Source organism: Bolinopsis microptera, chromosome 5, assembly GCF_026151205.1.
Source record: "Bolinopsis microptera isolate Bmic1 chromosome 5, MBARI_Bmic_1.0, whole genome shotgun sequence".
In the NCBI taxonomy this organism is placed as follows: domain Eukaryota; kingdom Metazoa; phylum Ctenophora; class Tentaculata; order Lobata; family Bolinopsidae; genus Bolinopsis; species Bolinopsis microptera.
In genome coordinates this window covers 600,168-618,889 of record NC_087076.1, presented here as the reverse complement: position 1 = coordinate 618,889, position 18,722 = coordinate 600,168, and the positions used below count along the sequence as shown (strand labels likewise).

General features: G+C 39.8%; 3 protein-coding genes across 10 annotated transcripts in view; all 3 read left to right on the top strand.

Moving 5' to 3' along the window:
- The window catches only part of LOC134815899 (cilia- and flagella-associated protein 53-like), an 889,273-nt gene that overhangs the window by 425,965 nt on the left and 444,586 nt on the right, over nucleotides 1-18,722 (top strand). The window lies entirely within an intron of this gene.
- Nucleotides 1-18,722, top strand: part of LOC134815896 (probable ubiquitin carboxyl-terminal hydrolase MINDY-4) — a 623,521-nt gene that overhangs the window by 431,694 nt on the left and 173,105 nt on the right. The gene's annotated exons all lie outside the window — the stretch shown is intronic.
- The window catches only part of LOC134815889 (cGMP-specific 3',5'-cyclic phosphodiesterase-like), a 75,899-nt gene that overhangs the window by 22,750 nt on the left and 34,427 nt on the right, over nucleotides 1-18,722 (top strand). For 6 of the 8 annotated variants that reach the window (XM_063824486.1, XM_063824488.1, XM_063824489.1 and 3 more), the window contains exons 2-4: nucleotides 474-609; nucleotides 2,458-2,602; nucleotides 2,784-2,928. In XM_063824486.1, coding sequence (XP_063680556.1) covers nucleotides 474-609; nucleotides 2,458-2,602; nucleotides 2,784-2,928 — 426 coding nt within the window. Of the gene's footprint in view, nucleotides 1-464; nucleotides 610-2,457; nucleotides 2,603-2,783; nucleotides 2,929-18,722 lie in introns of all 8 variants that reach the window. The other 2 variants (XM_063824485.1, XM_063824481.1) reach the window with 1 other exon arrangement.

The window sequence follows — 18,722 nt, the reverse complement described above, 5'->3', positions numbered from 1 at the left end:
GTATACATTGTGCACTCTGTAGGAGTGTAGGAGTGTAGGAGTGTATAGTTAATATTGTGTGGTTAAATGTTATAATCTTAGTATAGGGCATCCTGCAACAAATTTCTGTTTTAAAATGATTAAAATATCTGAAATCCTTGTTACTTGTGTAATGTGATGTGAAGCGGTTTTCATCAAAGAACTTCTCTTGCTCATTACTGAGCATTTATTCTAAAATTTGGTATTTGTAAAATTTAGCGACCAACGATTATACTGTACCCAGCATACGATGTGTCTTCATTGTAAGCTCCTGTTTCATTCATCCACACTCCATTTCATGTCTATTAAATCTTCATTCTATACGATCATACCTGATTTGATAATCAATAATGACTAATTAATTAGAAGATTGCCATTAATTAGGCGTTAATGTGGCGAGGATGCTGTACTCCGCAAACGTTCCTAGCTTAACTAATTGACTGTAGCAATTGCAGTTGCGTGGTGAGGATGCCGTTGTCGGAGCCCAATGTAGAGAGGTACCTTGAGGAGCATCCCGGTTATCTGCACAAGTACGTGGTTACCCATCTCTCCGAGACAGACCTTAAGGAGCTATACGAGCACTGGTACAAGGTAAGCAGGGTCACTATAGCAACCCTGCTATAGTTCAGCTATAAGCAGGGTCACTATTGAGTTGCTATAGTTCAGCTATAAGCAGGGTCACTATTAAGTTGCTATAGTTCAGCTATAAGCAGGGTCACTATTAAGTTGCTATAGTTCAGCTATAAGCAGGGTCACTATTAAGTTGCTATAGTTCAGCTATAAGCAGGGTCACTATTAAGTTGCTATAGTTCAGCTATAAGCAGGGTCACTATTAAGTTGCTATAGTTCAGCTATAAGCAGGGTCACTATTAAGTTGCTGTAGTTCAGCTATAAGCAGGGTCACTATTAAGTTGCTGTAGTTCAGCTAAAGGCAGGGTCACTATTAAGTTGCTATAGTTCAGCTATAAGCAGGGTCACTATTAAGTTGCTATAGTTCAGCTATAAGCAGGGTCACTATTAAGTTGCTATAGTTCAGCTATAAGCAGGGTCACTATTAAGTTGCTATAGTTCAGCTATAAGCAGGGTCACTATTAAGTTGCTGTAGTTCAGCTATAAGCAGGGTCACTATTAAGTTGCTGTAGTTCAGCTAAAGGCAGGGTCACTATTAAGTTGCTATAGTTCAGCTATAAGCAGGGTCACTATTAAGTTGCTATAGTTCAGCTATAAGCAGGGTCACTATTAAGTTGCTATAGTTCAGCTATAAGCAGGGTCACTATTAAGTTTCTATAGTTCAGCTATAAGCAGGGTCACTATTAAGTTGCTATAGTTCAGCTATAAGCAGGGTCACTATTAAGTTGCTATAGTTCAGCTATAAGCAGGGTCACTATTAAGTTGCTATAGTTCAGCTATAAGCAGGGTCACTATTAAGTTGCTATAGTTCAGCTATAAGCAGGGTCACTATTAAGTTTCTATAGTTCAGCTATAAGCAGGGTCACTATTAAGTTGCTATAGTTCAGCTATAAGCAGGGTCACTATTAAGTTGCTATAATTCAGCTATAAGCAGGGTCACTATTAAGTTGCTATAGTTCAGCTATAAGCAGGGTCACTATTAAGTTGCTATAGTTCAGCTATAAGCAGGGTCACTATTAAGTTGCTATAGTTCAGCTATAAGCAGGGTCACTATTAAGTTGCTATAGTTCAGCTATAAGCAGGGTCACTATTAAGTTTCTATAGTTCAGCTATAAGCAGGGTCACTATTAAGTTGCTATAGTTCAGCTATAAGCAGGGTCACTATTAAGTTGCTATAGTTCAGCTATAAGCAGGGTCACTATTAAGTTGCTATAGTTCAGCTATAAGCAGGGTCACTATTAAGTTGCTATAGTTCAGCTATAAGCAGGGTCACTATTAAGTTGGTATAGTTCAGCTATAAGCAGGGTCACTATTAAGTTGCTATAGTTCAGCTAAAGGCAGGGTCACTATTAAGTTGGAAGACTGCAGTAATCTAATTTAATCTAGGGTTTCTCTTCATATTGATACCTTGTCCTCAGTTACACATTACACTCGCTTACATTTCAAACTGTAGAGTCTGCCAAGAACTAAGGAAACCGGCTTACGCTAATTAATTAAATCGTTTAAATTAAGATTTATTTGCAAAATTTGGTTTCAAAACATGTTTGTTACCGAAGCCCGGCAAATGATGAGCTAGGAATTGTGTGGCTTCTGTTTTAAGATAAACCATTGAACTGAACAGTAGAGTAACTCTACTGTGAATTGGGAAGCCTCCTGTGTGTCACGCGTATTCCTTGTGTAAGTTATTGTAATTATGTGATGTTAATACCAAATAACGAGTATTAATAATACATTTGAAAAGTAATCAGATACACTTTAAATTTTCTACTTAGATTAAGTTTATTTTACACCTAGCTCAACCACTATCAGGCCCATGGGAGAAAATCGTCAACGGAAAAAGAGCGGAAACGCAGCAGAACGGAAGAAGAGGGGAAGTCGTGCCACACAGTAGAACATAAGACATCCATTGTGGACAACCAGCTAGTGGTACCTCCTGTTACCAAAGCTACTTTAGGTAGGTTACCATGGTTACCATAGTTGGGACTGTAGTTACCATATTAAGGCATTTATAAAGGCATTTATTAACTATTATTAATAACTTGTTGGAAGAACTGTGAGACAGAGCTGGATATTTGTCACGCTGCTGACAGGTATTCTGACCGAGCATAGTTTCGCTAACTTACTCTTGTTCCCAGACCCGCCTGTAAGGGAGGAAGCAATGGACGTGGTACCAGCAGTACCAGCAGTGCCACCTGGCAAGCAGTTACATCACTTCCCCAACAGACAGTTCAGGAAGACCTTGTCAAGGGAGGGTGCGCCCATCCTCAAACCATACAGGAGGTAAGTTAGCTGGTTGTCATGGGGACGGCTCATGGTTGTCATGGAGAGGCTGTATGACCTTGTTATGCTTGTTTTTACTTTCTCGTTACTATGGAGATATGTATCTTATGAAGCTCAAAATCCCGGCCTTGTTTAGATGGAAAGTCTCCATCAAGGCTAAAAATGTAGTCATGTGACGTCAAGAATCACCTGCTGTACTGCACTCAATACCCACACTACTGTAGAATACTTACTATTGTCGCTTACTCAGAGCCTCTCATTTTAGCGAGCTAAGTTGTCAGTTAATTTGTAGCAATTACAATAATAACACTTAAGATATGGTCTGAAAACATACACCTGTCAGCTCTGAATAACAGCTGTAGCAGACCCCCCCTACAGCTCCCAGTAGTACCTGTAACCATGGTAATTACCTGTAACCATGGTAATTACCTGTAACCATGGTAATTACCTGTAACCATGGTAATTACCTGTAACCATGGTAATTACCTGTAACCATGGTAATTACCTGTAACCATGGTAATTACCTGTAACCATGGTAATTACCTGTAACCATGGTAATTACCTGTAACCAATAACCATGGTAATTACCTGTAACCATGGTAATTACCTGTAACCATGGTAATTACCTGTAACCATGGTAATTACCTGTAACCATGGTAATTACCTGTAACCATGGTAATTACCTGTAACCATGGTAATTACCTGTAACCATGGTAATTACCTGTAACCATGGTAATTACCTGTAACCATGGTAATTACCTGTAACCATGGTAATTACCTGTAACCATGGTAATTACCTGTAACCATGGTAATTACCTGTAACCATGGTAATTACCTGTAACCATGGTAATTACCTGTAACCATGGTAATTACCTGTAACCATGGTAATTACCTGTAACCATGGTAATTACCTGTAACCATGGTAATTACCTGTAACCATGGTAATTACCTGTAACCATGGTAATTACCTGTAACCATGGTAATTACCTGTAACCATGGTAATTACCTGTAACCATGGTAATTACAGCTACCACAACCTCAGGGAGTTCAGTCTCACGGGCGAATCCAGCTTTAGCTTCTCAGCCTCACTTCCTAAAAACATTGCCTACATTCAGAATAAGCTTAAGTGAGATTACTTGTGACACCTTTGTGTAGTTCCTGACTAGTTTCCATGACAACATGGCAACTGTCTCCTTTGTGTACCCACTGTAGTACCTGTTACCATGACGACACGGCAAGATTAAGCAAGTTCAAACTGTCTCCATAACAGCTCGTATAGCATTGTAACATACCACTAGGGTCTGGGATGCATTGTAACATACTACTAGGGTCTGGGATGCATTCTAACATACCACTAGGGTCTGGCATGCATTGTAACATACCACTAGGGTCTGGGATACATTGTAACATACCACTAGGGTCTGGCATGCATTGTAACATACCACTAGGGTCTGGGATGCATTGTAACATACCACTAGGGTCTGGGATACATTGTAACATACCACTAGGGTCTGGGATGCATTGTAACATACCATTAGGGTCTGGGATGCATTGTAACATACCACTAGGGTCTGGGATGCATTGTAACATACCACTAGGGTCTGGGATGCATTGTAACATACCACTAGGGTCTGGGATGCATTCTAACATACCACTAGGGTCTGGGATGCATTCTAACATACCACTAGGGTCTGGGATGCATTGTAACATACCACTAGGGTCTGGGATGCATTCTAACATACCACTAGGGTCTGGGATGCATTGTAACATACCACTAGGGTCTGGGATGCATTGTAACATACCACTAAGGTCTGGGATGCATTGTAACATACCACTAAGGTCTGGGATGCATTGTTACATACCACTAGGGTCTGGGATGCATTGTAACATACCACTAGGGTCTGGGATGCATTGTAACATACCACTAGGGTCTGGGATGCATTCTAACATACCACTAGGGTCTGGAATGCATTGTAACATACCACTAGGGTCTGGGATGCATTGTTACATACCACTAGGGTCTGGGATGCATTGTAACATACCACTAGGGTCTGGGATGCATTGTAACATACCACTAGGGTCTGGGATGCATTGTAACATACCACTAGGGTCTGGGATGCATTGTAACATACCACTAGGGTCTGGGATGCATTGTTACATACCACTAGGGTCTGGGATGCATTGTAACATACCACTAGGGTCTGGGATGCATTGTAACATACCACTAGGGTCTGGGATGCATTGTAACATACCACTAGGGTCTGGGATGCATTGTAACATACCACTAGGGTCTGGGATGCATTGTAACATACCACTAGGGTCTGGGATGCATTGTAACATACCACTAGGGTCTGGGATGCATTGTAACATACCACCAGGGTCTGGGATGCATTGTAACATACCACCAGGGTCTGGGATGCATTGTAACATACCACTAGGGTCTGGGATGCATTGTAACATACCACCAGGGTCTGGGATGCATTGTAACATACCACTAGGGTCTGGGATGCATTGTAACATACCACTAGGGTCTGGGATGCATTGTAACATACCACTAGGGTCTGGGATGCATTGTAACATACCACTAGGGTCTGGGATGCATTGTAACATACCACTAGGGTCTGGGATGCATTGTAACATACCACTAGGGTCTGGGATGCATTGTATCATACCACTAGGATCTGTAGGATCGGTAGGAGACAGATAGAAATTGTTCATTCTTGCCTACATATCACGTGATCATGCTTTTCTCTGAGGATTTTTCGTGTTCAATAAAATGCACATAATCATTAAAGAAAGAATCTTGTTTTTTGGTTTGACTTGAAAAAAAAATGCGAGCATGGTTGAAAATTTTACCTTCATACTTTTATAGGTGAAATAGTAAGTTTCACTGTGATCCACTGAAAACAACTTCAGATTTAATTACGCCTTTCTTTTTCTTCCGTGCAGCAACGAGTGATTGTCAACTGTGTGGTAGATTATAGAACTACTTGTCAACTGTTTGCTAGATTATAGAACTACTTGCCAACTGTGTGCTAGATTATAGAACTACTTGTCAACTGTTTGCTAGATTATAGAACTACTTGCCAATTGTGTGCTAGATTATAGAACTACCTGTCAACTGTGTGCTAGATTATAGAACTACTTGCCAACTGTGTGCTAAATTATAGAACTACTTGCCAACTGTGTGCTAGATTATAGAACTACTTGTCAACTGTGTGCTAGATTTTAGAACTACTTGTCAACTGTGTGCTAGATTATAGAACTACTCGTCAACTGTTTGCTAGATTATAGAACTACTTGCCAATTGTGTGCTAGATTATAGAACTACCTGTCAACTGTGTGCTAGATTATAGAACTACTTGCCAACTGTGTGCTAGATTATAGAACTACTTGTCAACTGTTTGCTAGATTATAGAACTACTTGTCAACTGTGTGCTAGATTATAGAACTACTTGCCAACTGTGTGCTAGATTATAGAACTACTTGTCAACTGTGTGCTAGATTATAGAACTACTTGTCAACTGTGTGCTAGATTATAGAACTACTTGTCAACTGTGTGCTAGATTTTAGAACTACTTGTCAACTGTGTGCTAGATTATAGAACTACTTGTCAACTGTGTGCTAGATTATAGAACTACTTGTCAACTGTTTGCTAGATTTTAGAACTACTTGTCAACTGTGTGCTAGATTATAGAACTACTTGTCAACTGTGTGCTAGATTATAGAACTACTTGTCAACTGTGTGCTAGATTATAGAACTATTTGTCAACTGTGTGCTAGATTATAGAACTACTTGTCAACTGTGTGCTAGGTTATAGAACTACCTGTCAACTGTGTGCTAGATTATAGAACTACCTGTCAACTTGTGCTAGATTATAGAACTACTTGTCAACTGTTTGCTAGATTATAGAACTACTTGTCAACTGTGTGCTAGGTTATAGAACTACCTGTCAACTGTGTGCTAGATTATAGAACTACCTGTCAACTTGTGCTAGATTATAGAACTACTTGTCAACTGTTTGCTAGATTATAGAACTACTTGTCAACTGTGTGCTAGATTATAGAACTACCTGTCAACTGTGTGCTAGATTATAGAACTACCTGTCAACTTGTGCTAGATTATAGAACTACTTGTCAACTGTGTGCTAGATTATAGAACTACTTGTCAACTGTGTGCTAGATTATAGAACTACTTGTCAACTGTGTGCTAGATTATAGAACTACTTGCCAACTGTGTGCTAGATTATAGAACTACCTGTCAACTGTGTGCTAGATTATAGAACTACTTGTCAACTGTGTGCTAGATTATAGAACTACTTGTCAACTGTGTGCTAGATTATAGAACTACTTGTCAACTGTGTGCTAGATTATAGAACTACTTGTCAACTGTGTGCTAGATTATAGAACTACTTGCCAACTGTGTGCTAGATTATAGAACTACTTGTCAACTGTGTGCTAGATTATAGAACTACTTGTCAACTGTGTGCTAGATTATAGAACTACTTGTCAACTGTGTGCTAGATTATAGAACTACTTGTCAACTGTGTGCTAGATTATAGAACTACTTGTTAACTGTGTGCTAGATTATAGAACCACTTGTCAACTGTGTGCTAGATTATAGAACTACTTGTCAACTGTGTGCTAGATTATAGAACTACTTGTCAACTGTGTGCTAGATTATAGAACTACTTGTCAACTGTGTGCTAGATTATAGAACTACTTGTCAACTGTGTGCTAGATTATAGAACTACTTGTCAACTGTGTGCTAGATTATAGAACTACTTGTCAACTGTGTGCTAGATTATAGAACTACTTGTCAACTGTGTGCTAGATTATAGAACTACTTGTCAACTGTGTGCTAGATTATAGAACTACTTGTCAACTGTGTGCTAGATTATAGAACTACTTGTCAACTGTGTGCTAGATTATAGAACTACTTGTCAACTGTGTGCTAGATTATAGAACTACTTGTCAACTGTGTGCTAGATTATAGAACTACTTGTCAACTGTGTGCTAGATTATAGAACTACTTGTCAACTGTGTGCTAGATTATAGAACTACTTGTCAACTGTGTGCTAGATTATAGAACTACTTGTCAACTGTGTGCTAGATTATAGAACTACTTGTCAACTGTGTGCTAGATTATAGAACTACTTGCCAACTGTGTGCTAGATTATAGAACTACTTGTCAACTGTGTGCTAGATTATAGAACTACTTGTCAACTGTGTGCTAGATTATAGAACTACTTGTCAACTGTGTGCTAGATTATAGAACTACTTGTCAACTGTGTGCTAGATTATAGAACTACTTGTCAACTGTGTGCTAGATTATAGAACTACTTGCCAACTGTGTGCTAGATTATAGAACTACTTGTCAACTGTGTGCTAGATTATAGAACTACTTGTCAACTGTGTGCTAGATTATAGAACTACTTGTCAACTGTGTGCTAGATTATAGAACTACTTGTCAACTGTGTGCTAGATTATAGAACTACTTGTCAACTGTGTGCTAGATTATAGAACTACTTGTCAACTGTGTGCTAGATTATAGAACTACTTGTCAACTGTGTGCTAGATTATAGAACTACTTGTCAACTGTGTGCTAGATTATAGAACTACTTGCCAACTGTGTGCTAGATTATAGAACTACTTGTCAACTGTGTGCTAGATTATAGAACTATTTGTCAACTGTTTGCTAGATTATAGAACTACTTGCCAACTGTTTGCTAGATTATAGAACTACTTGTCAACTGTGTGCTAGATTATAGAACTACTTGTCAACTGTGTGCTAGATTATAGAACTACTTGTCAACTGTGTGCTAGATTATAGAACTACTTGTCAACTGTGTGCTAGATTATAGAACTACTTGTCAACTGTGTGCTAGATTATAGAACTACTTGTCAACTGTGTGCTAGATTATAGAACTACTTGTCAACTGTGTGCTAGATTATAGAACTACTTGTCAACTGTGTGCTAGATTATAGAACTACCTGTCAACTGTGTGCTAGATTATAGAACTACTTGTCAACTGTGTGCTAGATTATAGAACTACTTGTCAACTGTGTGCTAGATTATAGAACTACTTGCCAACTGTGTGCTAGATTATAGAACTACTTGTCAACTGTGTGCTAGATTTTAGAACTACTTGTAAACTGTGTGCTAGATTATAGAACTACTCGTCAACTGTTTGCTAGATTATAGAACTACTTGCCAATTGTGTGCTAGATTATAGAACTACCTGTCAACTGTGTGCTAGATTATAGAACTACTTGCCAACTGTGTGCTAGATTATAGAACTACTTGTCAACTGTGTGCTAGATTATAGAACTACTTGTCAACTGTGTGCTAGATTATAGAACTACTTGCCAACTGTGTGCTAGATTATAGAACTACTTGTCAACTGTGTGCTAGATTATAGAACTACTTGTCAACTGTGTGCTAGATTATAGAACTACTTGTCAACTGTGTGCTAGATTATAGAACTACTTGTCAACTGTGTGCTAGATTATAGAACTACTTGTCAACTGTGTGCTAGATTATAGAACTACTTGTCAACTGTTTGCTAGATTTTAGAACTACTTGTCAACTGTGTGCTAGATTATAGAACTACTTGTCAACTGTGTGCTAGATTATAGAACTACTTGTCAACTGTGTGCTAGATTATAGAACTACTTGTCAACTGTGTGCTAGATTATAGAACTACTTGTCAACTGTGTGCTAGATTATAGAACTACTTGTCAACTGTGTGCTAGATTATAGAACTACCTGTCAACTTGTGCTAGATTATAGAACTACTTGTCAACTGTGTGCTAGATTATAGAACTACTTGTCAACTGTGTGCTAGATTATAGAACTACTTGTCAACTGTGTGCTAGATTATAGAACTACCTGTCAACTGTGTGCTAGATTATAGAACTACTTGTCAACTGTGTGCTAGATTATAGAACTACTTGTCAACTGTGTGCTAGATTATAGAACTACTTGTCAACTGTGTGCTAGATTATAGAACTACTTGTCAACTGTGTGCTAGATTATAGAACTACCTGTCAACTGTGTGCTAGATTATAGAACTACTTGTCAACTGTGTGCTAGATTATAGAACTACTTGTCAACTGTGTGCTAGATTATAGAACTACTTGTCAACTGTGTGCTAGATTATAGAACTACTTGTCAACTGTGTGCTAGATTATAGAACTACTTGTCAACTGTGTGCTAGATTATAGAACTACTTGTCAACTGTGTGCTAGATTATAGAACTACTTGTCAACTGTGTGCTAGATTATAGAACTACTTGTCAACTGTGTGCTAGATTATAGAACTACTTGTCAACTGTGTGCTAGATTATAGAACTACTTGTCAACTGTGTGCTAGATTATAGAACTACTTGTCAACTGTGTGCTAGATTATAGAACTACTTGTCAACTGTGTGCTAGATTATAGAACTACTTGTCAACTGTGTGCTAGATTATAGAACTACTTGTCAACTGTGTGCTAGATTATAGAACTACTTGTCAACTGTGTGCTAGATTATAGAACTACTTGTCAACTGTGTGCTAGATTATAGAACTACTTGTCAACTGTGTGCTAGATTATAGAACTACTTGTCAACTGTGTGCTAGATTATAGAACTACTTGTCAACTGTGTGCTAGATTATAGAACTACTTGTCAACTGTGTGCTAGATTATAGAACTACTTGCCAACTGTGTGCTAGATTATAGAACTACTTGTCAACTGTGTGCTAGATTATAGAACTACTTGTCAACTGTGTGCTAGATTATAGAACTACTTGTCAACTGTGTGCTAGATTTTAGAACTACTTGTCAACTGTGTGCTAGATTATAGAACTACTTGTCAACTGTGTGCTAGATTATAGAACTACTTGTCAACTGTGTGCTAGATTATAGAACTACTTGTCAACTGTGTGCTAGATTATAGAACTACTTGTCAACTGTGTGCTAGATTATAGAACTACTTGTCAACTGTGTGCTAGATTATAGAACTACTTGTCAACTGTGTGCTAGATTATAGAACTACTTGCCAACTGTGTGCTAGATTATAGAACTACTTGTCAACTGTGTGCTAGATTATAGAACTACTTGTCAACTGTGTGCTAGATTATAGAACTACCTGTCAACTGTGTGCTAGATTATAGAACTACCTGTCAACTGTGTGCTAGATTATAGAACTACTTGTCAACTGTGTGCTAGATTATAGAACTACTTGCCAACTGTGTGCTAGATTATAGAACTACTTGTCAACTGTGTGCTAGATTATAGAACTACTTGCCAACTGTGTGCTAGATTATAGAACTACTTGTCAACTGTGTGCTAGATTATAGAACTACCTGTCAACTGTGTGCTAGATTATAGAACTACTTGTCAACTGTGTGCTAGATTATAGAACTACTTGCCAACTGTGTGCTAGATTATAGAACTACCTGTCAAATGTGTGCTAGATTATAGAACTACTTGTCAACTGTGTGCTAGATTATAGAACTACTTGCCAACTGTGTGCTAGATTATAGAACTACTTGTCAACTGTGTGCTAGATTATAGAACTACTTGTCAACTGTGTGCTAGATTATAGAACTACTTGTCAACTGTGTGCTAGATTATAGAACTACTTGTCAACTGTGTGCTAGATTATAGAACTACTTGTCAACTGTGTGCTAGATTATAGAACTACTTCAATATTTAGTGTCACCTGTAGAGTGTACAGTGACCGTACACTTGATTGATTTAGAACAGTACAGTTAAATCAGATGAGCGGGAATGTAGTATTGATCTAGATAGTGCCAGAAATTATAACAGGTCCCTAAAAGCTACAGTTGAAACATAAACCCTTAATTAATTTGCACGATGGTTATGCCAAGAACGCGTGTGAAATGGTGAAACAAGTTGGTGACGCATTGTAGCATTAGTAACCCATCAATAATTGAATAGTATTGCTTTGATAACTCATTAGTAACGCATTAGTAACGCATTAGTAACGCATTAGTAACTCTCATATATATCAAACTTTCTGCGCAGCGAAAACCGGAACAGCTGTCCTCCTGGTTTTGCGTCTGGGCACTCTTTGGTTTCTCGGACCCTCACCCAACTCGCCTCGGGAAATGGTTCGCGGGAAACGGGAACTAACTTCCCGAGACGAAGCTACCAACCAACTTGGCGGGACTCATGGCAAGTAACCATAGTAACGATCGTAACGCACGGTGAATGAGTGAGCTATTGAGTGATCTTATATTTACCCTGCTACATGGAAGTTGCGCTCCACATGGCACTCAAAATATTGAGATGTAGCCGAAACAATTTTCTTCGTTGACTAATAGATAAGACTATTGCATCTAGTAAAGGGGGGACATGTCCCCCCGCCCCCCCCCCCCCATCTAGTCAAGGAGGGAAGTGCCCCCGCCTCCCCCCCCCCCCATCTAGTAAAGGGGGGACATGTCCCCCCGGCCCCCCCCCCATCTAGTAAAGGGGGGAAGTGCCCCCCCCCCCCCCACCAATAAAATATTTATTTTAGAATATGGAAGCTTCTTAGTATAGTGTTTTGATCGGCAAGCTTTTGTCGTTTTGTCGTTTTTATATAAATTCGCACAAATAAAAGTGAGATAATGGGAACGTTTGACTTCCATGAAGCAAGGTAAAGGGGTCAGATGATTAGTGCTAGTGTGATTTCTGTGTCTATCTCAAACCGAGTCAACTCTTCTCGCGGCTTGGTGTACAATACTTGTTGATTTGTATCTTCTACGGTCTCACTTCCTAGTAACCTGGGTAACATTATTAAGATTTGCCAATGTGTCTGTATTAAGATGCGACTTTATCTTTACTGATAGTGTGAAATGTGCTCTAACTAGCTGGCTATACTGTGACTACTGATAAGTTCTAATGACAACATCTCCTTTATTAATTTCTATTAATAAATTACTTTTCTTGGATATTGCTCTTTTAATATTTAAGAGTGACAATGTTTCATATATCAATGATTAAATAGTAAACAGTGCACAATTGTGAACAGTGCACAATTGTAAACAGTGCACAATATTAAACAGTGCACAATAGTAAACAGTACACAATTGTAAACAGTGCACAATATTAAACAGTACACAATAGTAAACAGTGCACAATATTAAACAGTGCACAATTAATGTGGTTACTAACCACTAAACTACTAAACACATTGTTAGTGGTTAGACACCTTAGCAAATAAGTGTTCTCTTGTCCTCTAAAAGGGTCTAAAAGGGTCTAAAAGGTATCAATTTAAATGGCGGTATATTTTGTATAATCAGGCATGTTTGTGGGAAATGCGTGCATGTTGCCATTAAGAAAAATAGCCTCTGAGACTACAGTTTCTATAGTCCAGTCATTTAGAAACAGTTTCTAAGTTTGCATGATGTTAATTTTAAAAAGATGTCATATGAGCAATATCGTACCTTTCATTCATCACACCCCCAAAGCGTTTCACAAAATAGAGGGGCAGAGAGATAGAGGGAGAGAGAGAGATAGAGGGAGAGAGAGATAGAGGGAGAGATAGAGGGGCAGAGAGAGATAGAGGGGCAGGGAGGGATAGGGGGGCAGAGAGAGATAGAGGGAGAGATAGAGGAGTAGGGAGAGATTCAGAGATAAGGGGACATGAAGATTGGAGAGATAAAGGGACAAAGAAAGATAGAGGGGCAGCGAGAGATAAGGGGACATGGAGAGATAGAGGGACAAGACGAGATAAAGGGGCAGGGAGAGATAGAGGGGCAGGGAGAGAAAGGGGACATGGAGAGATAGAGGGACATGGAGAGATAGAGGGGCAGGGGGAGATAGAGGGGTGGGGAGAGATAAAGGGGACATGGAGAGATAGAGGGGTGGGGAGAGATAGAGGGGCAGGGAGAGATAGAGGGGTGGGGAGAGATGAAGGGGACATGGAGAGATAGAGGGGCAGGGAGAGATAGAGGGACAAAGAGAGAAAGAGGGACAAAGAGAGATAGAGGGGCAGGGAGAGATAAAGGGGCAGGGAGAGATAAAGGGACATGGAGAGATAGAGGGGCAGGGAGAGATAAAGGGGCAGGGAGAGATAGAGGGGCAGGGAAAGATAGAGGGGACATGGAGAGATAGAGGGGCAGGGAGAGATAGAGGGACAAAGAGAGAAAGAGGGACAAAGAGAGATAGAGGGGCAGGGAGAGATAAAGGGGCAGGGAGAGATAGAGGGACAAAGAGAGATAGAGGGACAAAGAGAGAAAGAGGGACAAAGAGAGATAGAGGGGCAGGGAGAGATAGAGGGGTGGGGACAGCGAGCGTACGTCATAGTTGCCGCAATATTCATAACACTGTGTGCTAGAACGGGTTACAATTTATCAGTCTACAAAAAAGATAAAAACAATAACACTGGAGTAATGTCCATTAGCACGACCCTGACAATAGCGACAGAGCTGTTAGACCATTTCGCGTGCTCGATCCAAGGACTTCAATTAGTGAGCAGCTCAACACGTGGGCTAGTCATGTGAGCACGTGGGCTAGTCATGTGAGCACGTGGGCTAGTCATGTGAGCACGTAGTTCTTGGTTATAACGTATTACAGATTGCAACACTTTAGTAGGTTTTTGTATGCATCAATAATACTCACTTTCTGTCTGAAACATTTGTACTATCAGCCACAATTTGTGAAAGAATATTTTGCGTCGTTAACAAGGTGATTAAGGTACACAGCAATAACACAGAGGTAATGTTAAGGTACGCAGGGGTAATGTTAAGGTACGCAGGGGTAATGTTATGGTACGCAGGGGTAATGTTAAGGTGCGCAGGGGTAATGTTAAGGTACGCATGGGTAATGTTAAGGTACGCAGTGCAGGGGTAATGTTAAGGTACGCAGGGGTAATGTTAAAGTGCGCAGGGGTAATGTTAAGGTACGCATGGGTAATGTTAAGGTACGCATGGGTAATGTTAAGGTACGCATGGGTAATGTTAAGGTACGCATGGGTAATATTAAGGTACGCAGCAATAACACATGGGTAATGTTAAGGTACGCAGGGGTAATATAAAGGTACACAGGGGTAATGTTAAGGTACGCGGGGAAGACCAAACCTCACATATTATATTGACATCCTTCGGATAGGAAGGACACGGGGCTTGACAACAGCAAGGAGATTAACAAACTCATGCTGGATAGACAGATTTGGAATAAAACTATCTCTGTTCGGACGTTGAAGTCGCCCTAAGTCGAGTCGTAAGTCGATGGGTAATGTTAAGGTACGCAGGGGTAATGTTAAGGTACGCAGGGGTAATGTTAATGTACGCAGGGGTAATGTTAAGGTACGCAGGGGTAATGTTAAGGTACGCAGGGGTAATGTTAAGGTACGCAGGGGTAATGTTAAGGTACGCAGGGGTAATGTTAAGGTACGCAGGGGTAATGTTAAGGTACGCAGGGGTAATGTTAAGGTACGCATGGGTAATGTTAAGGTACGCAGGGGTAATGTTAAGGTACGCAGGGGTAATGTTAAGGTACGCAGGGGTAATGTTAAGGTACGCAGGGGTAATGTTAAGGTACGCAGGGGTAATGTTAAGGTACGCAGGGGTAATGTTAAGGTACGCAGGGGTAATGTTAAGGTACGCAGGGGTAATGTTAAGGTACGCAGGGGTAATGTTAAGGTACGCAGGGGTAATGTTAAGGTACGCAGGGGTAATGTTAAGGTACGCAGGGGTAATGTTAAGGTACGCAGGGGTAATGTTAAGGTACGCAGGGGTAATGTTAAGGTACGCAGGGGTAATGTTAAGGTACGCAGGGGTAATGTTAAGGTACGCATGGGTAATGTGAAGGTACGAAGGGGTAATGTTAAGGTACGCAGGGGTAATGTTAAGGTACGCAGGGGTAATGTTAAGGTATGCAGGGGTAATGTTAAGGTACGCAGGGGTAATGTTAAGGTACGCAGGGGTAATGTTTAGGTGCGCAGGGGTAATGTTAAGGTACGCAGGGGTAATGTTAAGGTACGCAGGGGTAATGTTAAGGTACGCATGGGTAATGTTAAGGTACGCAGGGGTAACGTTAAGGTACGCAGGGGTAACGTTAAGGTACGCAGGGGTAATGTTAAGGTACGCAGGGGTAATGTTAAGGTACGCAGAGGTAATGTTAAGGTACGCAGGGGTAATGTTAAGGTACACAGGGGTAATATTAAGGTACACAGGGGTAATGTTAAGGTACGCAGGGGTCATGTTAAGGTACGCAGGGGTAATATTAAGGTACTTGGGGGTAATGGCGTAATTAATTATTGTAGCTCTATTGTACAAGGCCATATGCTCCTTCATTTAAACAGAATATTAATGCTTTTCATACAAAGTTACAACAAAGTCTTCATGTTATATATCCAGGGTTTGGACAGGATATTGCCCGCTTAAAATATTTCCATCGTGTTACATAATACTGAAATATAATATTATATTAACAATAAATTATGCAATCACCTAGTCACAACATCATAATCAACAAAATAAATTTAATCACAGAATCTCAGAATATGTTTTCTCAATTGTACGATTAATTTGCAAGTACCGGCCGATTGTTCTTTTACAAATATTTTGTTTTTTAACTTCAGCTCCCCTTAACCCATTAGGGACGATAGGGTCGTTCATATACCCACCTTTTCTAGAGGACAAACCAAATTAATAAACGCTATAACGAATCTATAGCATATATGCTCAAAATTTATTGGGCTTCATATAATGTAGCCCAATAAATTTTAAGCATATAATATGCTATAGATTTGTTATAGCGTTTAGTAATTTGGTTTGTCCTCTAGAAAAGGTGGATCATAAAAACGACCCTATCGTCCCTAATGCATACGTTGTCATAGTTACACTCTGTGTAAAAACGTTGTCATAGTTACACTCTGTGTACAAAAGTTGTCATAGTTACACTCTGTGTACAAAAGTTGTCATAGTTACACTCTGTGTACAAACGTTGTCATAGTTACATTCTGTGTACAAACGTTGTCATAGTTACACTCTGTGTACAAACTTTGTCAAAGTTAAACTCTGTGTACATACTTTGTCATAGTTACATTCTGTGTACAAACGTTGTCATAGTTACATTCTGTGTACAAACGTTGTCATAGTTACACTCTGTGTACAAACGTTGTCATAGTTACACTCTGTGTACAAACGTTGTCATAGTTACATTCTGTGTACAAACGTTGTCATAGTTACACTCTGTGTACAAATGTTGTCATAGTTACACTCTGTGTACATACTTTGTCATAATTACGCTATATGTATAATGTATATATTCGTTGTCATAGTTACACTCTGTGTAAAAACGTTGTCATAGTTACACTCTGTGTACAAAAGTTGTCATAGTTACACTCTGTGTACAAAAGTTGTCATAGTTACACTCTGTGTACAAACGTTGTCATAGTTACATTCTGTGTACAAACGTTGTCATAGTTACACTCTGTGTACAAACGTTGTCAAAGTTAAACTCTGTGTACATACTTTGTCATAGTTACATTCTGTGTACAAACGTTGTCATAGTTACACTCTGTGTACAAACGTTGTCATAGTTACACTCTGTGTACAAACGTTGTCATAGTTACATTCTGTGTACAAACGTTGTCATAGTTACACTCTGTGTACAAATGTTGTCATAGTTACACTCTGTGTACATACTTTGTCATAATTACGCTATATGTATAATGTATATATTCGTTGTCATAGTTACACTCTGTGTACAAACGTTGTCATAGTTACATTCTGTGTACAAACGTTGTCATAGTTACACTCTGTGTACAAACGTTGTCATAGTTACATTCTGTGTACAAACGTTGACATAGTTACACTCTGTGTACAAATGTTGTCATAGTTACACTCTGTGTACATACTTTGTCATAATTACGCTATATGTATAATGTATATATTCGTTGTCATAGTTACAGTCTGTGAATATATTACGTTGTTACACGGACTATTATAGTTAGTAGCAGTAGTAGTGTATATTAGTTCAGACTAATGAGTAGTAATGCTTTATCACACACAGCACCCTACACGCCTGTAATTACACACACACAGCACCCTACACGCCTGTAATTACACACACACAGCACCCTACACGCCTGTAATTAAACACACACAGCACCCTACACGCCTGTAATTACACACACACAGCACCCTACACGCCTGTAATTACACACACAGCACCCTACACGCCTGTAATTACACACACACAGCACCCTACACGCCTGTAATTACACACACACAGCACCCTACACGCCTGTAATTACACAAACACAGCACCCTACACGCCTGTAATTACACACACACAGCACCCTACACGCCTGTAATTACACACACACAGCACCCTACACGCCTGTAATTACACACACACAGCACCCTACACGCCTGTAATTACACACACACAGCACCCTACACGCCTGTAATTACACACACACACACAGCACCCTACACGCCTCTAATTACACACACACAGCACCCTACACGCCTGTAATTACACACACACAGCACCCTACACGCCTGTAATTACACACACACACACAGCACCCTACACGCCTCTAATTACACACACACAGCACCCTACACGCCTCTAATTACACACACACAGCACCCTACACGCCTGTAATTACACACACACAGCACCCTACACGCCTGTAATTACACACACACAGCACCCTACACGCCTGTAATTACACACACACACACAGCACCCTACACGCCTGTAATTACACACACAGCACCCTACACGCCTGTAATTACACACACACAGCACCCTACACGCCTGTAATTACACACACACAGCACCC